We start from the raw sequence: 25,663 nt of genomic DNA on the forward strand, positions 1-25,663 counted from the left end.
TCTTCCTCCCAGCTCTGCACCTATTTATTTATCACAACTCTCTATCACTGATCACAGCCCTGCATCTCAATATGTACTACAGCTCTGCACTTCTTTATCACAGGTCTGCATCTCTTTTTTTATCACAGGTCTGTAACTCTTTATCACTGCTCTGCATCTCTTTATCTCAGCTCTGCATCTCTTTATCACTGTTCTGTATCTCTTTATCACAGGTCTGCATCTTTTTTTATCACAGGTCTGCATCTTTTTATCGCTGCCCTGCATCTCTTTATCACTGCTCTGCATCTCTTTATCACTGCTCTGCATCTCTTTATCACCGCTCTGCTTCTCTTTATCACAGGTCTGCATTTCTTTATAACTGCTCTGCATCTATTTATCACCACTCTGCATCTCTTTATCACAGGTCTGCATCTTTTTATCACAGGTCTGCATCTTTGTTATCTCCGTCCTTCATCTCTTTTTATCACAGGTCTGTAACTCTTTATCACTGCTCTGCATCTCTTTATCACTGCTCTGCATCTCTTTATCTCAGCTCTGCATCTCTTTATGAAAGGTCTGCATCTCTTTATGAAAGGTCTGCATCTCTTTATCACAGGTCTGCATCTTTTATCACAGGTCTGCATCTCTTTATCACTGCTCTGCATCTCTTTATCTCAGCTCTGCATCTCTTTATGAAAGGTCTGCATCTCTTTATGAAAGGTCTGCATCTCTTTATCACAGGTCTGCATCTTTTATCACAGGTCTGTAACTCTTTATCACTGCTCTGAATCTCTTTATCTCAGCTCTGCATCTCTTTATCAAAGGTCTGCATCTATTTATCACTGCCCTGCATCTCTTTATCACTGCCCTGCATCTTTTTATCACAGGTCTGCATCTCGTTATCACTGCTCTCCATCTTTTTTTTATCACAGGACTGCATTTCTTTATCACTGCTCTGCATCTCTTTATCACAAGTCTGCATCTGTTTATCACAAGTCTGCATCTCTTTATCACTGCTCTGCATATTTTTTATCACTGCTCTGCATCTTTTTTATCACAGCTCTGCATCTTTTTATCACAGGTCTGTCTGCATCTCTTTATCACATGTCTGTATCTCTTTATCACAGCTCTGCATCTCTTTAACACTGTTCTGCATCTTATTTATCACAGTTCTCACTCAGCCTCATAAAGCTGAGCACTTCCCCTCAGCCTCTGGAGCTCCTTTGCTGCCTCAGCAGCTCTATCACTTAGAGCAGGGTAGAGGCTAGAATCAAGTGGGCTAAGGGACCTTTTCAGTAAGGGGGAGGAGTTACGACGCAAGGGGGAGGAGCTAGGCCAGCGGGATAGTTCCTCTACTATCCACGCCACCAACTATTACCTTTAGTAATTAGGTGGTGAGCGAAGCGGAGCGGAGCGAGCCACCGTGCCTGAAGCGTGGCGAGCGAAGCGAGCCCGCGAGGGTACTTTTCGGGTACCCTGTTCGTCCGTAGCTCCTCCCCCTGGTGACGTAGCTCCTCCCCTCAATACGTCACAAGGTCCCTTCAGCCCCTCCGATATAGAACCAACCCTTAGAGCAGGGGCGGGGGTTTTGACCCTCCAAACCACTGGAAGTACTAGCGATTTGCTGCAAACTGCTGAAAAATATAAATGCTGCATGTATCTGGGGAATCAGAAAGAACAATATACTCATAATGAGGGCAGTAACAGTGGCGGCACCAGGGTCACTGAGCCCAGGGCCGGCTCTACCATTAGGCAGCTTTAGGCGGCTGACTAGGGGCGCCAGCAACTGGGGGGCACCACTGAATTCATCTAGGAAAAAACTAAAATATGTCTCTGTATGCGGGTCAGTAATGAACTTACAGATGGAGGGATGGAAGACAATAAGAAGCTTACAAATATATGTACAGTATCTCTGTGCGTATATATGTACATATACACATACAATTAAAGGGATGTAGTTGGAATCCTGGCTGACGGATTGCTGGAATACTGGTGCCAGAATCCCGACACCTGGCATCCTGAATGTTAATATGCCAGGGGGTTATGGTTAGGCTCGCGGGAGGGCTAGTGTAAGGATAATTTCATTCAAAATGTCGGTATTATGGTGGTCGAGATGCCGCTGTCGGTATTCTGACTGGAGGCATGCTGTACCCAACCCCATATACAGTATTATACAGTATATAAAGAATAGACGGCACACAAGGAACTGTAAAGTGAAAAAATATTGTGATTTTGTTTACAATATATGTCACTTTAAAAGTCCTTGAGTGTTGTCCCTTTTCTCTGTATATATAATTTATATGATGATGCAATTCACCCCAGCCCACCTAGTGGCCACCTGCATCTCCCCTCCAGGAGATGGTGGTGGTTTTGCAGGTTAGGGGGCGCTACCCTGAAGCTTTGCCTAGGGTGCAGAAAGACCTTGCACCGGCCCTGACTGAGCCGGTACGGTAAAGGGGCCGTGGTATCCTGGAAAGGGGCATGACCTTGCAGGAAGTCCCTGTTTACAATAATCAAGGGACGAGGCCTCAGGGAAAGTCCCAGTTCACATCACTCCGGGGGTGTACCGAGTATTCTCAGAGATGCTCAGCTGCCCCCAGAGACTCTGGGGGAGATGTTCTAAGCTTGAAAAGTTATAAATTTCACGGTGATAAAGTGCCAGCCAATCAGCTTGTAATTGCCATGTCACTGGCTATGTTTGAAAAATGATGGTAAAGCCTAGACGAATATTTTGTATTTTTTTTTGTATTTTTTTGTATTTTTATTTTTGCAAGTTAACGAGACACAGAGCAAAGCTCCACCCCGACACCCGCTAAGCCCCGCCCCCATTTTTTATTGCCCAGCGGCCCAGCCAGAACCTTTCGTCAGGGTGCATAGAGTGGTGTAAACCATCGATGGATTGCCATCGATGGTTTAAGAGCCATCGATGGCTATCACCGACGGTGCTATCGATGGCAACCATTAATAGACAGCCCACCGATGGCCATCCCTAGTGTACATGTAACAGTGAGTATGGCTGTACCTGCAATCGATAAACCCAGGGCCGGATTAACAATGGGACGGATGGAGTTGCAGCTCTAGGGCCCCCATTGCAAACAGGCACACAGGAGACTGACAGCATTGACAGGAAAAAAAACTTTTTCCTGTCACAGACTGCCAGTGGCCTCCTCTCTCCCATGCCCCATCTCTGCAGCTTCAGGCTTCAGCACTCTTACCTAAAATGAGTCACAGAGATTCGTGCAGGCAGTGTGGGAGTCTCCCCTCCCCTTAAGTCTCTCTTTCTCTGGGGCCCTGAGCATGTCATTCAGTCACAAGCTCCGCCCCCCAGACTACAGGAGGAGCTGCATGTGCTTGAAGCCTGGTAATTGTAAGTTGTATAATGGCTTCTTGATAAGTAGCAACGATTGGTTTGTGTACTGCATGTGTGTGTGTGTGTAGTGTTTGTGTGCATATGTGGTGTGTGTGTACTGCGTGTATGTATATGTGATGTGTGTACTGTATGTCTGTGTACTGTGTGTAGTGTATGTGTAGTGTGTACTGTGTGTGTGTATGTGGTGGTGTGTGTGCTTGTACTGTATGCGTATGTAGTGTGTACTGTGCATGTGTATATGCAGTGGTGGTGGGGGGTGTACTGTATATGTGTGTACTGTGTATGTGGTGGTGTGTGTACTGTATGTGTGTAGTGTGTACTGTGTGTATATGTGGTGGTGTGTGTGTACTGTATGTGTATGTAGTGTATACTGTGCGTGTGTATATGTAAGGGTGGTGTATGTGTGTGTGTAGTGTGTACTGTGTTTATATGTGGTGGTCTATGTGTGTGTGTGTGTATGTGTATATATGGTTGTGGGTGTGTGTGCTGTATTTGTGAGTAGTGTGTGCTGCGTGTGCATATGTGGTGGTGTGTTTACTATGTGTGTGTGTGTATATGTCGTGGTGTGTGTAGTGTGTACTGTAAGTGTGTGTAGTATGTAATGTGTGTGCATGTGGTTGTGTGTACTGTATGTGTGTGTAGTGTGTAATGTGAGTGTGTATATGTGGTGTGGGTGTGTACTGTGTATTGTGTCTATGTGATGGCGTATGTGTGTGTACTGTGTTTGTGTATATATGTATGTGTGTAAATGTATTGCGTGTGTGTACTGTATGTGTGTGTATATGTAGCGGTGGTGTGTGTGTGTACTGTTTGTGTGTATATGTGGCAGTGTGTGTGTATATATATATGGGGTGATGTGTGTATGTGTGTAGTGTATAATGTGTGTGTATATGTGGTGGTGCGTGTGTGTACTGCATGTGATGTAGTGTGTACTGTGTGTGTGTGTGTGTGTGTGTGTGTATGTGGTGGTAGGCAGGGATAAAAGTGAAACTACAAATGAATCCCTAGCGCTTATCAAGCCACCAAAACCATACCTCCCAACTCTCCCGATTTTCGTGGGACAATCCCATTTTTTGGGTCTGTTTCGCTGTCCCACCCGCGGGCTCCAGTGTCCCGGGTGGGGGAGGGGCATGGGGGGCAGTTGGGAGGCACCTGTCAATCACTGCTGTGCCTAGCAGAGCAGCATTGAATGCGCAAAGCGTCTATTCAATGGAGACAGAGGAGAGGAGGCATGCCAGCAGCTCACAGCGCTGGACATGCCCCCTTAGTAATAAAAAATGGAGGGCGTGACCAGCAATTGCGGCACCGCCGCGAAGCTATGCCCCTTCTGAATGGGCCTTGCCCCCTTTTCGCCACGGTCGCTCGCGCATAATTTAAGTGTCCCTCTTTAGTGAAATGAAATGTTGGGAGGTATGCAAAACTTTTTGGCCAATCGCTATATTATTGTATGTATAATTCTCATGTAATGCTGCTCCCAAATTGGCAGTATTGTGATGCCAAGGATAAGTAACAACAAAAAAAAGGCAATAGGAATACCTAGGGGGTGCCATAACAAATTTATGAAAAATTAATATTACTGTACATACACATTCTGCACACATAATAACAATATATCATTAAAAATATATTAAATGAACAATTGAACAAGATTTCTTTTATCGTCAAATCATTAAGGTTACCCAATAAGGGTATATGGACAGAAATCCTTAATCAATGGTATCCAATCCTAAAAACATGCCATATAGAATTTTAGTTTCAACAGTTGTATTCCGATAAAGTTAGTTGTGCTTATTTATTCAAGCAATGTCAGTCTCTGGAGGGAGGGCGTCGGACTGTACTACAAAAATAGGTAAATGTATTATAGCCGCACGCATCGTGCCGCTATAACACTTCCTGCTTCGCCTCATTAACGAGGTGAAGCAGGAAGGGACATCTACAAGATGTATTAACATCTTGTCTGCCGAGCGCTCCCCCCGCCCTGTGTCTCCTTCCTGGCCGGCTCCTATGCGCATGCGCAGGATCTCGCTACTCACGTGAGAACCTCAACGCAGACCGGATCCGGCACCCGCCACAGGCAGGGACAGCTCTATCCCTGCTGTAGTGTATGGGCATCGCCACCGTGCAGCTGTCGAGATCGACAGCTGCAGGTGTCGGAATGGTCAGCGTTGCTGACCGTTCATACATTGCCCACGCATATTGGCCTGCTGTTTTATAGATAGCCGCACTGCAGCCATCATACATGGGGGAGAAGTGGTATAGCGCACATCATGTGCGCTGATACCGCTTCTCCCCCATATTGCCAGTTCATACATTTACCCAAAAAAGAGCACGGCGCTATGCTCCACCTCCTAGATGTTAAACTTATCCCCACAGCAATGATGTAACGGAATAACTTTTACGCTGACAAAAGGAGGTCGCCGGGGCTCTGTATGTAAATGTCCCAGCGCTATGCTCCACCTTTGATATTTGTAGTTACTGTACAAAGTTACTGTATATCCAAGATGCTATTAACCAACACTGGGAATGGAGAAGGCCAGCAGCTGCACAAACTCACAATGCTGCCAAAGTACTTTACCCACGATGCTGTGGGGATAAGTGTAACATCTAGGGCAGGCATGTCCAAACTGCGGCCCTCCAGCTGTTGAGAAACTACACATCCCAGCATGCCCTGACACAGCTTTAGCATTCTCTGACAGCAAAACTGTGTCAGGGCATGCTGGGATATGTAGTTTCACAACAGCTGGAGGGCCGCAGTTTGGACATGCCTGATCTAGGAGTTGGAGCATAGCGCCGTGCTCTTCTTGAGCCGAACAGTCAGACCCCCTCCTTCCAGAGACTAACTTTAAGGGAATACAACTATTGAAACTAGAATTCTATATGGCACTTTTTATGATTGGATACTATCGATTAAGGATTTCTGTCCATAAACCCTTATTGGATAACCTTAATCATTTGAAGATAAAAGGAGTCTTGTTCAATTGTTAAGTTAATACATTTTGAATGATATATTGTTATTAAGTGTGCATAATGTGTATGTAATATTAATTTGTAATAAATTTATTATTGTACTCCCTAGGTATTCCTATGACCTTTTTTTTGATAGGGGTTAAAGTTGGTCGGAACGGGGCAGAACTGCATTTCCGTCAGTTGTATGTGGAACAAGCGGCACTGCTACCGTGGCATTTATTATGGGTATAAGCGGCATTGCTACAGTGGGCATTGTTATGTATATAGGAGGCACTGATACCGTGGCCATTATTATGTGTATAAAGGGGGGTACACACGGAGAGATCCGTGCTTAAAATCTAAGCAATCTTGCTAGATTGCTTAGATTTTAAGCACGGATCTGCCGTGTGTATGCCCTCCAGCGATAGCGATGCGCGGCCCCGCGCATCGCTATCGCCGATGCTAGATTGAGCCTGCATGCAGGCTCAATCTAGCGGTTCGCTCACTTCACCGTTGTGTGAAGTGAGCGGCCCCCCGTCGGCTTTCCCCCTCGCTCAGCACATCGCGCTGTGCTGAGCGGGGTGAGAGATGTGTGCTGAGCGGTCTGTGTTAAGATCGCTCAGCACACATCTCTCCCGTGAGTACCCCCCTTAAGAGGCACTGTTACAGTGGGCAATGTTATGTGTATAAGGGACACTGACCCATGGCCATTCTTATGTGTATAAGTGGCACTGATACCGTGGGCATTATTATGGGTATAAGCAGTACTGCTACCGTGGGCATTATTATGTGTATAAGCAGCACTGCTACCAAGCCCATTATTATTTGTATAAGAGGCCCTGCTACAGTGGGTATTGTGTGTATAAGAGGCACTGCTACAGTGGCCATTATTATGTGTATAAGCAGCACTGATACCGCAGGCATTATTATGTGTATAAGAGGCACTGAAACCGTGGGCATTATTATGGTAATAAGTAGCACTGCTACAGTGGCCATTATGTGTATAATAGGCACTGATACCATGGGCATTATTATGGTAATAAGTGGCACTGCTACAGTGGCCATTATGTGTATAATAGGCACTGATACTGTGGGCATTATTATGTGTATAAGAGGCACTGCTACCTTGGGCATTATGTGTATAATAGGCACTGATACCGTGGGCATTATTATGTGTATAAGAGGCACTGCTACCTTGGGCATTATTATGTATATAAGCGGCACTGCTACCATTGGCATTTATTAGGTGTATAAGAGGCGCTGCTACTGTGGGCATTATGTGTATAAGAGGAACTGCTACCATGGGCATCATTATGTATATAAGCAGCACTGCTACCGTGGGCATTTATTATACTGTATGTATAAGAGGTGCTGCTACTGTGGGCATTATGTGTGTATGTGGCACTGCTACCGTGGGGAATTATTATGTATATAAGGTGCACTGCTACCACAGGAATTATTATGTGTATAAGCAGCACTGATCCCGTGGGCATTATTATGGGTATATGTAGCACTTCTACTGTGGCCATTATTATAGGTATAAGCAGCACTACTACTGTGGCCATTATTATGTGTATAAGCAGCAGTGATACCGCAGGCATTATTATGTGTTTAAGAGGCACTGATACCTCTGGCATTATTATGTGTATAAGAGACACTGATACCGTGGCCATTATTATGGGTATAAGCGACACTTATACTGTGTGGGCATTATTATGTGTATAAGCGGCACTGATACCTTGGGGTTTATTTACTAAAAATCCGAGTTTGTCCGATTTGTGCTTTTTTTTTTCTAAGTGGCAACACGGGAATTTACTAAGAACAAATCTCGGCAGTGTTTGAGCTATTTGTAATGGTTTTGACGGCAAAGTTCAGAAATATGAATGAATAGACCATCGGTCAAACGCGTCTGTTTGTTCATACAACACGGGAATTTACTATTTATTCGTATTTGGGTGTTAGTCTCTGAGTGCTCAATTGCGGGTGTATTTTTTTGCGATTCGTTAAAAAAAGCAGCAAAAAAATAGACCTGCTTTTTCCAGACGAGTTTGGATAACATGCACGGATCACTGAGATCTGTGCATGGTAATCTATGGGAAAGGGTCTGTTTAGTGTAAATATTGAGAATTTTTTTTGCGTGGGGTCCCCCCTCCTAAGCATAACCAGCCTCAGGCTCTTTGAGCCGGTCCTGGTTGTAAAAATACAGGGAAAAAACTGACAGGGGTTCCCCCATATTTAAACAACCAGCACTGGGCTCTGCGCCTGGTCCTGGTGCCAAAAATACGGGGGACAAAAAACGTAGGGGTCCCCTGTATTTTCACCACCAGTACCTGGCTCCACTAGTCAGAGAGATAATGCCACAGCCGGGGGACACTTTTATATTGGTCCCTGCGGCCCTGGCATTAAATCTCCAACTAGTCACCCCTGGCCGGGGTACCCTGGAGGAGTGAGACCCTTAAAACAAGGGGTCCCCCCTCCAGCCACCAAAGGACCAGGGGTGAAACCCGAGGCTGTCCCCCCCCCCCCATCCATGGGCAGTGGATGGGAGGCTGATAGCCTTTTGTGTAAAAATAGAATATTTTTTTTTTTTTTTTGTAGCAGAACTACAAGTCCCAGCAAGCTGGTACTTGGAGAACCACAAGTACCAGCATGCGGGGGGGGGGGGATGGGCCCGCTGGTACCTGTAGTTCTACTACAAAAAAAATACCCATATAAAAACAAAACACACACACCTTGAAAGTAAAATTTTATTAAACATACATGCACACTTACATACATACATACTTACCTATGTTGACATGAAGCAGTCGGTCCCCTTGTCCAGTAGAATCCCGGGGTAGCTGTAAATAAAATTATACTTACAAAGAATCCGGGGTAGATTGGTCCTCTTCTTATAAGTTATAATCCATGGACTTGTAAAAATAAAAAAACGAACAACCTGATCCACGCACTGAAAGGGGATCCATGTTTACACATGGATCCCCTTTCCCTGTCTGGCGGGACCCCCTGTGACTCCTGTCAAAGAGGGTCCCTTCAGCCAATCAGGTAGCGCCACGTCATGGCACTCTCCTGATTGGCTGTGCGCGCCTGAACTGTCAGTCAGGCTGTGTCACAACTGAGGGCCTGAGCTGACGGGAGGCAGCCTCAGTTGTAGGGGCTGAGATGTACCGGAACCTGGGAGGTTGTATCAGACCCCTGAACATGTAAGTAACATGAATAATAACTGCCCGAAGGCGTGACCACGACAACTTGGATAAAAGTCAATGATGTTTATTATGACAACTCCGCAACACAGCAGCAGTAAAAGAAAACGTAAAAGTCAGCAAAGAATAAATACAGTTCCTGGGTACTACAGGATGGCAGGAGCCACAGGGCACTGGTAGTGTGAGATAGTTCTTATGATCTTCTAGATGGAAAGTCCTTACCAGGCCCGACTGTAGCAATGGAGATAACCCAGGATTGTGCCAGCTGGTGTTCCAGGAAAAGCTGGGTTGCTGAAGATAAAACAGCTGCTGTGGATACTGGCTGGAACCAGACTGTTGTTAGCACGGAGTGGATACTGGCTGGAACCAGTTAAATAATAAATGAACTTGGGAGCGATGAAATATGAACTGAAATGTAGAACTTGAGAGCGGAGAAATAATAATACCGGTGGAGAGTGGTAAAGTGTAGAAAGGACACCGGCCCTTTAAGGGAAGCTGTACTCTGCTGGAAGCTGAGCTGGAAGCAGGTAATGTTGTAGCTGGAAACAGATGAATCCACAATGGATTGGAGAGTCAGGCTACACCGCAGGTGGAATGCTGGTGCGGGTCTCTATGGAGGAAGTCTTGAGACAGGAGCTGGAACCTGGAAGACAATCACAGGAGAGAGACAAACAGGAACTAGGTTTGACAACCAAAGCACTGACGCCTTCCTTGCTCAGGCACAGTGTATTTATACCTGCAGCAAGGAAGGGATTGGCTAGGCAATTATGCAGATTATCAATACTGAGAACAGATTGGTGGAAATGATCAGCTGACAGAATCCAAGATGGCTGCGCCCATGCAGACACTTGGAGGGAAGTTTGGTTTGTAATCCATGTGGTAATGAAAACAGTAATGGCGGCGCCGGCCACCGGAGACAGGAGGCGCCAAGCTGACAGATGCACATCCAACCACGCGGACACAGCGGAGGCCGCGGCTGACGTAATCGCCACTCAGACACTCTGCATGCAGAAGTTCAGGGACGGCGGCGGAGGCCGCGGGAGACGCCATGCCAGGTGTAATATGGCGTTTACTGTGACAGCGTCCCAGAGTGACAGGAGAGGATACAGGAATGTACACAGCAGGATAACAGATGGGATCCGGTCCTGGAGCGCTGAGCCAGCCTTAGGAGGCATCTGATGGGTAAGAAATGGAGTCCAGATACCCGGATCATGACAGCACCCCCCCCTTTAGGAGTGGCCCCAGGACACTTCTTTGGCTTTTGAGGAAACTTGGAATGGAATCTCCGGACCAAGGCAGGAGCATGGACATCAGAAGCATTGGTCCATGAACGTTCCTCAGGACCATAACCCTTCCAGTCAATAAGATATTGTAGTTGACCGTAACGGTGACGTGAGTCCAGGATCTTGGCCACTTCATACTCAACGCCTCGTTGAGTTTGGACTTTCGGAGTTGGAGGAAGTGAGGAATGAAACCGATTCAAGATCAGCGGTTTCAACAGGGAAACATGGAATGTCCTGGGTATTTTTAAGAAGGGAGGCAACTGGAGTCTGTAAGCAACAGGATTGATGACTTGTTCAATCTTGAAAGGACCGATATAGCGAGGTGCAAACTTCATACTGGGAACTCTTAACCTCAAATTCTTCGTGGATAACCATACCCGATCACCCACCTTGAGAGCAGGAACTGCTCGACGCTTCTTATCCGCAAACTTCTTGTACCTGAACGATGCCTTGAGCAGAGCTGATCGTACGCTCTTCCAGATATTGGCAAACCGATGCAAGGTGATATCCACTGCGGGAACAGAAGTTGCTGGAAGCGGTTGGAACTCAGGGACTTTAGGGTGGAATCCAAAGTTAGTGAAGAATGGTGTTGAAGCAGATGAAGAATGATACTGGTTGTTATGACAGAACTCGGCCCAGGGAAGTAATTGAACCCAGTCATCTTGAGAGGAGGACACATAGATGCGGAGGAAGGCCTCCAAGTCCTGATTCACCCTCTCGGTTTGACCATTGGTCTGAGGATGGTAAGCCGTGGAAAACTTTAGCTTGACTTGGAGGACTTGACATAAACTTCGCCAGAATTTGGCTGTGAATTGAACTCCTCGATCTGAGATAATTTCTTCAGGAAGACCGTGGAGTCGGAAGATTTCTTGTATGAATACTTGAGCCAACTTGGAAGCTGACGGAAGACCGGTGAGAGGAATGAAGTGTGCCATCTTGGTGAACCGGTCAACTACCACCCAGATGGTATTGAACTTGTTGCACATGGGTAAGTCTGTAATGAAATCCATCGACAAGTGGGTCCATGGTCGACGGGGAACGGATAGTGGAACCAGTTGCCCCGCAGGCGACTGGCGGGATACTTTATGTTGGGCACACTTTGGGCAAGATGCAATAAACTCCAAGACGTCCTTTTTCAGAGTTGGCCACCAATAGGACCTAGAGATAAACTCCAGGGTTTTTTGGATACCTGTATGTCCGGCAAAACGGGAAGCATGGGCCCAATGCATGAGCTTCTTCCTTAGCATCGGCTTCACAAAACTTTTCCCTGATGGGGGCGTAGAGTCCATCCCTACCGTGGAGAATGCCAACGGATTTATAATAGGATGCTTGTCTGAAGACTCTGACTCATTTTCTTGCTCCCATGAGCGGGAAAGGGCATCGGCCTTGCGATTCTGAGAGCCCGGACAGAACTGGAGTTTAAAGTCGAACCTGGAAAAGAAAAGTGCCCATCTGGCCTGACGAGGGTTGAGACAGTGGGGTATATTTACTAAGATTCGTATTTTTCAGAATCATGTTCAAGTTCAATCACGACTGACATTGACAGTGTAAATCTGCAACTTTTTGAATTGATTACGACTCATTTACTAAGCAGTCGTATTCGTATTTTCCGTATCTTCCGATGTCGATGTCATTCGTGCTTTTTTGCTGCTGAATGCGGCCGCGTTTGCTATTTTGCGGCCGCGTTGTTGCGTTTTTTTTACGACTGCGTCACAAGTCTGTTACGGCAGTGATTTGGAATTTGCGGCCGCGTTTTTACTCCTAAGTTTCGTTTACGTCACGCGGCCGTGATTGGTTGTATTCGTGAAGGAGGAGTGTCTGTGCATGTTACTATAAAAACGCCCCAAACACTCCGCACCTCGTGGGTTTAGCTAGTGGAGAGGAGAGAGGAAGGTGTATTTGGAGTTGGTGAGTTTGGTGGAGTTTTTGGTGGATTTGGAGAGGAGTTTGGTGATTGTTGAGTGCTGTACTGTGTGTGTTAGTAGTCTTGTGATCTTTGTAGTATTGTTTTTTCCCAGTTTGTAAACTTTTTTGTCCTTGTTTTTTTTTTTCAGTCTTTTGTCATTGTTTGTGAGTGAGTGAGCGTGTGTGTTGGCTGTGTGGTGTGTAGTAGGAGTAGTGGAGGAGTGTGTTTTGTGTTTTCATTTTTGTGTGTTTTATGTTGTTTGTCATGTCCGACTCAGAGGTCAGTGTGGTGGCGGAGGTTAGTGAGGTGGAGGCTGGTAGTGAGGTGGAGGCTGGTAGTGAGGTGGAGGCTGGTAGTGAGGTGGAGGGGGGTAGTGAGAGGGAGGAGGTTAGTGAGGAGGAGGAGGAGGGGGTGCCCGTTGCTGGATTTTCCAGTGATAGTGATGGTGTTGTGGCACCGCAGCCACGCACCACTACCAAGACTGGCAGGAATATAAAGTTCAGCTATGCTGAAAACATGGCGTTGGTGCGTGAGCTGATGAAGCACCATCGCCAATTGTTTGGTCAGGATGCTGCCAGGGTGTCCTCCCGCAGGAAGTCTGCCCTGTGGGGGCAAGTCATACTTGCTGTGAATAGTGAGGGTGTGGTGAGGCGGACAGAGGACACGTGCTGCAAGCGTTTCTATGATATTAAGCGGCGTGTCAAGGCCAAGATGGCCAAAGAGTCCAAATCTGCACGGAGAACCGGAGGTGGGCCACCTTTACGTGTAAGCTATCGGGACTGGGAGGAGCCTGTGCGGGCATTGATTCCTGGCGAAGTGGTGTCTGCTACTCATGTCCGGGATTCGGACCGACCCACGCAGGATGGTAAGTTTGTTTTGTAATATTGTTCTTAAAATGTCTGTAAAATTTAGTTAATTTCATTTTTAAAGTTTAAAGGATGATTTTTTTCTCACAAAACAGATTGCATGCCTATGCTCCCTTAAGGTGTGTTTGTGTTTTGAATGTTTTTTTTTCTTTTTTTGTTGCAATTTTTGGCGATAATGCTTGAACATGTGTGTTTGTTTAAAATCCACAAAAGGTTTTTGGTTTTTTTAAAAACAGAAAAGCGGGGAAATTTTTAAAACATTACATTTTAAAAATATTTGCAAGTACTCAATCTCTGCAATATCTGAGACCAAAAACTTATTTTAAATAAATTTATTGTGTGCCACATCAAGTACATTTTGATATTCAACTCAAAATCATGAATGTAGAAGCTCTTAAGCTTAAAAATTTGTTTTAAACAAAACCATATAGATGCTTACAGTACATTAATGGTTTTCAGTGGGTCATTTTTCCAAAAACATGGTAATAATGTTGGGGTCACTTTTTCCACAGTCACACAGACCAGCCGCCCAGACAGGCCTCACACAAGTCAAGATGATGCCGGTATTGCAGGTAAGTCTTCACTGTAGTCACATATTCTGAAAACACATAGAAGTACAAAATATTAAGTTTAAATTTTGCACCTAGGTTCTGCTTCTGGAAGCCGACCTCCTGTAAGGCGCCCATCACAGGGCTTGGGCCACTTACCCAGGAGGCCAACTAAGACACGGCGTCTTGGCTCTGATTCCGCACCTCCATCATCCCCACCCAGGCGAAGACTTTCGGCAGTGTCACCCCAGCCACCACTGGCACTATTGTCGAGTTCGCAGAGTGATGAGGCCAGATCACCTCAGTTATCTGGTGAGTAAAAACATAAATTAAACACATAAGCAATAATATACACAGTACACTTAAGATGTTGTTAGTTGGTTTGGAGTTTACATGTTTTCCTCAACAATCAATGTGATGTAACGTCTTCAATTGCTCAAGGTGCTTTAATAAAATTAGATAAGGTCTTAGTGGATGGTCTAGACAACCTATTTGTATGAAAAGAACAGATTTGAGGATACATTAAGCACACACACGTTCACATTTTTAAAAAAATATGAATAAAATTAAATGTTGGACCGAAAAAAAAAAACCATTAGAGTGTTCACACATCGCCCCTGTCCAGTATGTAGATGGCTTACTTGCTCCGCTCCTCTGGACTATACAGGTAAGTAGTCTATATCGTGGTGAGGGGAGGGAATCTAACAGTGTAATGGTGTGGAGGGAAGTTAGTTAAGTGAGGAATATGCAAATTTGGCAATGTTTGCGCCTGTGTTGGTTTTTTTAAAATATAAAAATTATAAATTGTTAACGTTGAGAAAAACAAGTGCTAATAATGCAAAAATGTAGTATTAGGAATGTATTAATGTGTTGCATTAGCCAGGCCAAATTAAAAAAAATTACAACATTGCATGTTGCCTACCCCATACAGAGCACAACTTGATGTCCGCCGAGGACCAGCAGGGACCAGAACAAGAGCCATCCTTCACACTGCAACTTACAGCTGTTGATCCAAGCATGCCAATACAGTTGCAGGATATACCCCAACCATCCATCAGTCCCCAACTGGCACAAGCTCCGCCCCCAAGCCAAATTCCTGGCGATTTTTGGGCCAGTTGGACAAGCCAACAGGCCCAAAGCAATGCCACCCTGACCCAACATACACAACACCTTGCCAGTCTGCCCCATCATCTACCGCGTATTAGTCGCAACTCGGGCAGACTGATAGTACAAGTAGGGAGAATGGCTACCTCAATGGAGCAAATTAGGGCTGAAAACAGCCAAATGAATGCACATTTATCCCGCATTATAGATGAGCAACAGCGACATCAGCAGGCACTCGTTCAGATCATTCAACACAATCAAGTGGTGAATGAGGCCTTATCCAGGATTGTAGCCAGCCACACTGCTACAAACACTCAGCTGATTGCCAGTTTAAATAATTTGAGCAGCAATATTGCTATGATGGGAGCTCAGCAAGTTACCTCCAGCTCGGGGACCACGACCCCTGTTCAAACGCCAGTAACCTCCCCTGTCCGGCGTTCCTCAAGAGCACGTGCCAGTGAGCCAGCACCCAGCACACACAAGCGAAAAAAATAACACCAATCTTTTTGTGCAAATAAATACAAAATTTTAAAAAAAAAACACATTCCTGTGTCCGTCTCCAAAATTTTTTAAGCTGGTCTGTATGTATGTAGTTATGTTTTTCAAGGGTAATGACTGTAAATGTTTTGTTAGCATCAACTAAGCACAATGGACACACCACTATAAACAACAAACAGTAAGTAACAGAACACACAATAGAAAGTAGAGCAAAGTGTTTAGTGAAGGATAATTACAGCATAATAAAACTTACCTGTAAAATATCGCAGGATCACTTCTTGACGTACCTGCCTCCCTACAATTGTACTCACACTGTCACCAGATGTATCTAACTCCTCTGCTTGCTGACTGCTTTCTCCCTCACCATGTGCCAGATGTTGACTTAAACACAGATTATGGAGAAAACAGCAGCAGAACACAATCCGAGTCACCTTTGAGGGACTATACAACAAAAGGCCACCAGATTTATCCAGACACCGAAAACGTGACTTCAGCACCCCAAAACATCTTTCTATCACATTCCGCGTAGCCTTATGTGCATGATTATAACTGTGTTCAGCAGGAGAATCAGGTTGGGACAATGGAGTAAGGAGCCAAGAGTAGCAGCCGTAACCCCCATCACCTGAAAAACATATATAGTCAACATTAGGACATATGTTAGATTATTCTATCACCTCCTCCAAAATCTAGGCTGTGGTTAAAAGACATACACACATAACATTTTCAACATACCCAACAGCCAGCCATCAGGCATTTGTCCCTCCTCAAATTTATCGAAGAGCGATGACTGACTGAGGATGAAGGAGTCATGGCAGGCACCAGGGTAACCTGCAACAACACTCATAATTTTTAAATTTGCATCACAGACCACCTGGACATTAGTTGATTGATCCATATGCCTATTAGTATATATATACTGGCGGCCCTTAGGTGATCTCAGCTGAACGTGTGTGCAATCTATGGCCCCCAGCACATTGGGCATGCCTGCAAGCTCATAGAAAGCTACCCTGACAGCACTCCACTCCGACTCCTCAGTAGGGAAGCAGATTGAGGCTTTAATGTGTGGCTCCAACACATCCAAAACCTGAGTGGACATTAAATAAGCTAAGGTGAGTGTCATGTTAGGTATTCTCTACAATACTGTGGTGTTTCAACTTACACAAGCAACACTTAGCCATAACCGCATATGTATTTTTAGACTCACCTGCATCAAAAATCTTGAAAAGGTGGGCTGTGAGATCCCAATGACGTCGCCTGCCACAGCCTGGAAGCTCCCAGTAGCCATAAAGTGTAACACAGCCAGGAGTTTGTGTAGGCCTGAGACAGAGCGAGAGCGTGCTGTCTCAGGGTCTATGCCCAGTTTGACAAGGTCATACAGGTGGAAAATGTTGTTTCTATTTAGGCGGAACATCTGTATGACCCTATCATCGGACAATGCATTTAAGTTTAAACGCCCTCTAAAAAAACGAGGCTGGCGCAGCCTCCGCGGTACCTGGACAACCTGTTGGCCATGTTCACTTACCTGGTCCTGATTCCTGGAAGCCTCATGGAGCAGTCTAACGTATCCCACAGCCAACAAAAAACCATTGCCACACACTACAGCCGCCATTTCAGAGTGAGAGTAGTTCAGAATGTGCCTGAAACACTTTTATAGGCCCAAAAAAACAGGTGTGAGTAATGGATAATTAAGTTCACATGTAAACGCGGTTTTCAAAGGCTGGCGCGTTTTTTTTTTAGGAAAAAAATGCGAATCGTAATTTTTCGCGGCCGCGAAATCATTTTCGCGGCAGCAAATGCAATTACGAATGGTTAGTAAATGACCGAGATTCATATCTAAACAGGCGTAATTTGACCGATGGTGTATTCATTCGTAATTTTGAACTTGGACTAGCAAAAAAATACGAATGACCTCATCACTGCCGTGATTAGTGTTTAGTAAATGACCGAGATGACACTTTGAAGAAAAAACGCCATCTCGGTCAAAATCGGGAGCTTAGTAAATATACCCCATTGTGCGCCCTTCAGGTATAAAAGGTTCTTGTGGTCTGTAAGTATGGTGATTGAATGAGAAGCTCCCTCCAACAGATACCTCCACTCTTCTAGAGCGAGCTTGATGGCTAGCAACTCCTGGTCGCCAATGGCATAGTTGCGCTCAGCTGGGGAGAACTTCCGGGAGAAGAAACTGCAAGGGTGTAAATGGCCATCTTTAGCCCTCTGAGATAACACCGCTCCTACTCCAACGGAGGAGGCATCCACCTCTAAGATGAAAGGAGAGTCGATGTCAGGCTGTTTCAGAACAGGCGCAGAGATGAACCTTTGTTTTAAAAGATGAAATGCTTGCATGGCTTCTTCAGACCACTTGGACGGGTTAGCACCCTTCTTAGTGAAAGCAGTAATAGGCGCCACAATGGTGGAAAAGTCTCGTATAAACTTTCGGTAATAGTTGGCGAACCCTAAGAACCTCTGGACCCCTTTGAGGGTTAAGGGTACCGGCCAATTTTGAATTGCTTGTAGTTTCTCAGGATCCATCTCTAGTCCGGAACCGGACACAATGTACCCTAGAAACGGAATGGACTTGACTTCAAAGACGCATTTTTCTAATTTGCAATAGAGATGATTGACACGGAGACGGGACAGAACCTCTTTAACCCAAAAACGATGTTCCTCTAAATCGTTGGCAAAAATGAGGATATCGTCTAGATAGACCACGACATGACGGTATAGAATGTCTCTGAAGATCTCATTGACAAAATGCTGGAAGACAGCTGGAGCATTGCTCAATCCGAAGGGCATGACGAGGTACTCATAATGTCCGTCACGGGTGTTAAAGGCGGTCTTCCACTCGTCACCCTCACGGATCCGGATGAGATTGTATGCACCTCGCAAGTCCAGCTTTGTAAAGATGGTAGCTCCGCTAACTCTGTCAAAGAGCTCAGTAATCAGGGGTAAAGGATAACGGTTCTTGATGGTAATGTCGTTCAAACCTCTGTAGTCGATGCACGGCCGCAGACCACCATCTTTCTTTTTTACAAAAAAGAAGCCTGCGCCGGCTGGAGAAGAAGAAGGTCGAATGAACCCCTTTGCTAGGTTCTCTTTAATATATTCCTCCATAGAATGCGTCTCAGGCAGAGACAACGGATAAGTTCGGCCTCGAGGTGGAACCTTCCCTGGAACGAGATCAATCGGACAGTCCCATTCTCTATGAGGAGGAAGGATATCAGCAGAAGCTTTACTGAACACATCCGTGAAATCTTGATATGGAGGAGGTGGAACATCAGACGACCTGGGGGAGGAAGAACAGACAGGCAATACTTTAAACAAACATGTCTCAGCACAGGAAGAACCCCATGCCAGGATTTGCGTAGTCGTCCAATCAATTGTAGGATTGTGAAGGCGGAGCCATGGAAGGCCCAGGACCACAGGATGTGTGGCTCTTGGAATCACTAAAAAAGAAATAAGTTCGGAATGAAGAACTCCCACTCTCAGACGAACTGGTAGAGTCCTTAAAGAAATAACTGCATCAAAAATTTTGCTGCCATCCACGGCAGTTAAAGAAATGGACGAAGGAAGTCTCTCGGTGGGTAGGGACCACCGTTTAACATAGGCTTCGGTAATAAAGTTCCCAGCTGCTCCGGAATCAAGGAGGGCAATGACGTTCCGATAACGTTGAGCAACTTGAAGCGAGACTGGGAGATTACAATCTTGAGGAGATGGAGAGGAGATCATTACTCCTAGCCCGCCCTCTCCTTGGCGAGCTAGGATTTGGAGTTTCCCGGACGTTTGGGACAGGCATTAATGGTGTGAGACGGAGCTGCACAATAGAGACAGAGAAACTCGGAGAGACGTCTTCGGCGCTCAGCAGGAGTTAAACGGGAACGGCCAAGTTGCATGGGCTCATCTTTAGATGGTGACAGTTGACGAGGAGGAGGAGCAGAAGATTTTGGAGCAGATGATCTTCCACGCTCAGTTGCTCTCTCTCTGAAACGTAAATCAACTTTCGTGCAGAGTGAGATTAGCTCATCTAACTTAGAAGGTAAGTCTCTGGTAGCTAACTCATCTTTAATACGCTCAGATAAGCCATGCCAGAATGCAGCATACAGGGCCTCGTCGTTCCATGCCAGTTCGGATGCCAGGATCTGGAACTGTATCAGATATTGTCCTACAGTACGTGACCCCTGGCGTAAACGGAGAATCTCGGATGAAGCTGAGGTTACCCGGCCTGGCTCGTCGAAGATGCGCCTGAATGTTGACACGAAGGCAGTGTAGGAAGATAGCAGGGTGTCGGACCTCTCCCATAACGGTGATGCCCAATCAAGGGCTGAGCCACTGAGAAGAGAAATAATGTAGGCAATTTTTGTACGGTCACTGGGAAAATTGCCAGGTTGTAGCTCAAACTGAATCTCACACTGGTTGAGAAATCCCCTGCAGAATCTTGGAGATCCGTCAAATTTTGCTGGCGTTGGAAGATGAAGACGTGGAGCAGAAATGGGTAAGGTGGGTGGGGTTATAGCTGGAGTCACTGTGGTTGACGCACCAGACGCGCCTGATCCACGGAGAGTTGTCTGAATCCCATCCAGCCGAGTAGAGAGATCCTGGAGACAGCGGATGATGTGGCCCTGTGCAGCCTCCTGATGTTCTAGTCGGGCTGCCAGTTCTTGCATCGGCCTGGCCGCTTGATCCTGGTCTCCGGCTGGATTCATTAGGTCAGTGCTTACTGTCACAACTGAGGGCCTGAGCTGACGGGAGGCAGCCTCAGTTGTAGGGGCTGAGATGTACCGGAACCTGGGAGGTTGTATCAGACCCCTGAACATGTAAGTAACATGAATAATAACTGCCCGAAGGCGTGACCACGACAACTTGGATAAAAGTCAATGATGTTTATTATGACAACTCCGCAACACAGCAGCAGTAAAAGAAAACGTAAAAGTCAGCAAAGAATAAATACAGTTCCTGGGTACTACAGGATGGCAGGAGCCACAGGGCACTGGTAGTGTGAGATAGTTCTTATGATCTTCTAGATGGAAAGTCCTTACCAGGCCCGACTGTAGCAATGGAGATAACCCAGGATTGTGCCAGCTGGTGTTCCAGGAAAAGCTGGGTTGCTGAAGATAAAACAGCTGCTGTGGATACTGGCTGGAACCAGACTGTTGTTAGCACGGAGTGGATACTGGCTGGAACCAGTTAAATAATAAATGAACTTGGGAGCGATGAAATATGAACTGAAATGTAGAACTTGAGAGCGGAGAAATAATAATACCGGTGGAGAGTGGTAAAGTGTAGAAAGGACACCGGCCCTTTAAGGGAAGCTGTACTCTGCTGGAAGCTGAGCTGGAAGCAGGTAATGTTGTAGCTGGAAACAGATGAATCCACAATGGATTGGAGAGTCAGGCTACACCGCAGGTGGAATGCTGGTGCGGGTCTCTATGGAGGAAGTCTTGAGACAGGAGCTGGAACCTGGAAGACAATCACAGGAGAGAGACAAACAGGAACTAGGTTTGACAACCAAAGCACTGACGCCTTCCTTGCTCAGGCACAGTGTATTTATACCTGCAGCAAGGAAGGGATTGGCTAGGCAATTATGCAGATTATCAATACTGAGAACAGATTGGTGGAAATGATCAGCTGACAGAATCCAAGATGGCTGCGCCCATGCAGACACTTGGAGGGAAGTTTGGTTTGTAATCCATGTGGTAATGAAAACAGTAATGGCGGCGCCGGCCACCGGAGACAGGAGGCGCCAAGCTGACAGATGCACATCCAACCACGCGGACACAGCGGAGGCCGCGGCTGACGTAATCGCCACTCAGACACTCTGCATGCAGAAGTTCAGGGACGGCGGCGGAGGCCGCGGGAGACGCCATGCCAGGTGTAATATGGCGTTTACTGTGACAGCGTCCCAGAGTGACAGGAGAGGATACAGGAATGTACACATCAGGATAACAGATGGGATCCGGTCCTGGAGCGCTGAGCCAGCCTTAGGAGGCATCTGATGGGTAAGAAATGGCGTCCAGATACCCGGATCATGACAGGCTGCGCACTATAGATACAATGTAGCACAGAGGCGCTCCATTATATCCAATGGTGGGAACTTTGCGGTCTGCGGTAGACCGCAAGGTTAAGTGGGGTCACTCTTGTGGTTGGCCCCACTTAACCTCGCGGTCTACCGCAGACCGCAAACTGACGCTTCAGCAAACTGACGCTTAGTAAATATACTCTCCTCATCTCAGCGAGTGTTCCATTCACCTAAAGGTATTCAGTGTGCTTGAGGCCAGCAAGGCTCTGTGGGCAGTCAAGTCCTTTTACACCAAATTCTACAAACCATTTTTTTATGAACCTTTTGGTCACAATGGCAGCATCATGCTGAAACAGGAAAGAGCCGTCATTGCCACAAAGGTCTCAGCATGCAATGCTCTAGAATGTCCTTATATGGTGGAACATTAAGGTTTCCCTTCCTTGGAACTAATGGTCCCTACACACTGGCCGATTACACTGAAAGATACAGTATGAATGATCTCATTCATTAATGACCGAGATACTGTTCATATCTGTCAGTGTGTAGGCACCAACGATGAACGATGCACAGCCCCGCGCTCGTTCATCGCTGGTGCCGGCTTGTTTAAACATGCGGGCCAATATGGACAATCTCGTCCATATTAGCATGCAGCGCTATGGGGCCGGGTGATGGGAGGAGTGAAGAAACTGCCCAGTGTGTAGGGCCCTTTAGGTTCATCAGCCAAACCCAGATTTGTCTGTTAGACGGCAGCAGATCTCGCCACCTTCACAGCCTGATTTCATCAAGGTCTTGCTGATTTTTGTTTGCAGCCCTACGGGGTAGTATTGTAATATAAACATCTGGCAATCTGGTGGTACTGTAAGTGCGGCATATAGTGGGGGGCGAGAACATAAAACAATTAAATTGACCCCATATTAGAATTGACAGCTCTAGTAAGGCATACCTATTAGGAACTGGCTTGTTGGAAAGATGGCATCCTATAACAGTGCTAAGCTGAAAGACACTGAGCTCAGTGCTTAGTGCCAGAACACTGTCCTTACGGAGGTACTGGGTGACCAGGCTGCACAGTACAATATCTTCCTGTTACTTCTTTTACTGTGCATCTCTCTCACACTCTCTCTCTTTTTTAATTTTTTTTTTAGGATTTTTAGAAGGTGAAAAGTATAGGTTTAATCTTATAGCAGTCAGCTACAAAGCAAGGTGGCACATAAATACCAATGATATATTTCTATAGGACCTGCTTAAAATGAGAGTACTCTCAAGTTATTTAGTCCCGATGAAACATTTAATAAATAATTGTGATGCATTGGTCCAATTTTTTTTTTTTTAACTCTAGTAGCACATGCGTTGTTTCATAAGAACCATTGTGAAAGGTGATTCTGAGCTGTAAGAGAGCAAAAAAGTCACTTTGTACCTGGACAAACCATGCTACATTGCAAAGGCTACAAATACAGTATATCTATTTATTTTTGCATGCAGGGTAAATACTGGCAGCTATTGCATGTAGGCCATGAAACTGGACAGGTAGATCCAGGTGTAGTGGTGCAGGTGGACGGTTATTTGCTCTTATGTGCTTTACTGTCACCTCAAAATCATACCCCAAGTTCAGCAGCTGTATGGTTAACGAGCCAGTGTGAAGTGTAATGCTGGCCATACACTAGAGCGCCCTCATATACGACTTTTCTGCATCGTATGTACATCGTAAGTGTTTTGCATACAATTACGATGCGCGGCCCCATGGGTCTAATGTCGCATCCTCAGATCATATGTGCAGGCCATATTATCCGTCGTAATCGTTTGCACATCGTATGCACATACGATGCATCGTAGGATGGTGCATACGACCAGCGTCCTTTTAAATAATATTTTTTTTTTTTAGTGATCACATGATTAAAGTGAGGCATACGATTGTACGGCAGATCGTATGCCTCATCGTATGTAAAAAATAAATAAATATATATATATTGTGCGCCAGGGGATCCCGGGGGGATTGAAGGGAAATTAGCTGTGGAATCGGATCATATGCTGGTTGTACAAATGTATGGCAAGCATAAGAGGTCACAAAGTACCACTACGTACAGTACTAAATGCAAGTTTACCAACAGACTATCTCCAGGTACACATGCCCAGGTGCTTAGTGTATGTATGTGATTATACTGTATGTAATATACATATGCATGTGTTAGATTTATTGCAATGACAAGTCTGTTGGTGGGAATAAGAGGAGTTGTAGTTCTGAAGATTATGTTTTGTTTGGGCATTATTGAATATATTCAGCACACTGTTAACCCCATGCAGCCCAGGGCTGTAGCCGGAGCAGTGGTGGCTTACAGCACAGCACTGTGAGTGCTGCTTGTACAGTGATGCAGGCAGTGTAACTTCTGCACAAGTTGCCCTGACCCTGCAGTGCACCCATCTGTACACCTACATATCTTATTATCATTGTGCACTGATTTACCTATATGCCTGCATGCAGAATCATCATCATCATCCTCACCATCATTATAATATATCTATTGTCCCCCTCAGAAGTGCTAGGGGATAAGCCCCCTGCCCCTTCCCTTGCAGAGCTAACTAGTCCTGAACTTGGTCATCCCTGGCATCACTACTAACTAGTTCTGCCAAAATGATGGGATGTGGTTGCCACGGCAACCAGACTGGACGTCACAATCTGGGCATGTGTATTCCATTTTTGTCTCTTTCTCTCTCCCTCTCTTCTTTCCAGGCTGAGGGATTTGGGCAGTGAGAGAGGGAGAGAGAGAAAGGGGGGATAGTTTTTCCTTAAATATAAAAAAAAAACAACTAGAAGGCTAGGGAGAGGAATAGGCAGCCATCTTCCCTGCTAACCTCACCCTGCTCACAGCCACCCCAGGCTTGCAGCCCACTGGCACCTTATGGGTTAATACTTGGAGCGCTTTTGGGGGGCACAGAAAGGACCAAGATTGCGAAATAAGCTGCAGAATCCGGGGGAGAGGCAGCAATGAGAGGGCCACTGGGGAATGAAGAGGACCCGATGGAGGATATGGACAATGAAGACATGTCAGGTAGGGGAGGTTTACTGCTCCTCCTTGGGCACTGCATGCACGGGGGGAGAAACAAAAGGGGGTCAGTGCTGGAGAGGGCACCGGGCAAGGTGGTGGTGGTTGGTGGGTGGCAACAGCCGGCTGCAGAACGACAAGGGAGGGCACGGGAAACACACACACTCTCTCTCAGGATTGTTCTCCAGTTTTAAAGTTTTGCGCGGTGGAAAATCCCCGTGCAGAAGGGCGCCTCCGAGAACCCCAGGCACACACTCGCACATTCTAAATCATTTGTTAGTATTCCCAGCCCTGGGGGACAAGTCATTAGGGTGCCCGTACACATGCATGCAGGATGGGCAGCATGCATGCATATTCCTGCACACTTTCTTCCTTTGCTGGGATTTCTTTTGTGTCTGTGGATGGGCTTTATTATTTATATATTTTATTTTGGCAGGGTTTATATAGATCAACAGATAGACAGAGAGGTGTGTGTGTGTGTGTGTGGGGAAGGGGATAATGGCTGTGAGCTGCTTTGTATTACTGTATGCACCTAATTTATGCACATACTGTAGTAGGGCTGTGGATGTCAGTGGGCTAACTGTGTGTGTATTTGTCTCAGCATCCTGCTAATTAGCACTGGTGCAGCCTGTCACACCAGCTTCCCTCCTGCCTCTAACCCAAGTGTCATTACTGGGGGTGCAAATGACATTACTGGGGGTGCAAATGACATTATTGGATTCAAATGCTCCGATGCCATGTACGGAACCAGCTGTGTTGGCGCTGATCTGGTTGGGCAAGCGTGCAATGGGAGGAATCATCTGTGCATTGTTATGCCATGTTGATTTTTTTTTTAGCATAAACTGCGACATCTTTGCTCTTGAATATACACGGTTATTTATTTATTACCTGTTACTTATATAGCGCACA

General features: G+C 46.0%; 1 protein-coding gene across 5 annotated transcripts in view; it reads left to right on the forward strand.

The window, feature by feature from the left end:
* The first annotated feature begins 3,295 nt into the window (after nt 1-3,295).
* Nucleotides 3,296-25,663, forward strand: part of CHD5 (chromodomain helicase DNA binding protein 5) — a 477,691-nt gene continuing 455,323 nt past the window's right edge. For 3 of the 5 annotated variants that reach the window (XM_063943430.1, XM_063943434.1, XM_063943433.1), the window contains exon 1: nt 24,397-24,760. In XM_063943430.1, coding sequence (XP_063799500.1) covers nt 24,697-24,760 — 64 coding nt within the window. In that variant the 5' untranslated portion in view covers nt 24,397-24,696. Of the gene's footprint in view, nt 3,347-24,395; nt 24,761-25,663 lie in introns of those variants that run through there. The other 2 variants (XM_063943432.1, XM_063943431.1) reach the window with 2 other exon arrangements.

This window comes from Pseudophryne corroboree, chromosome 10, assembly GCF_028390025.1.
Source record: "Pseudophryne corroboree isolate aPseCor3 chromosome 10, aPseCor3.hap2, whole genome shotgun sequence".
In the NCBI taxonomy this organism is placed as follows: Eukaryota; Metazoa; Chordata; class Amphibia; order Anura; family Myobatrachidae; genus Pseudophryne; species Pseudophryne corroboree.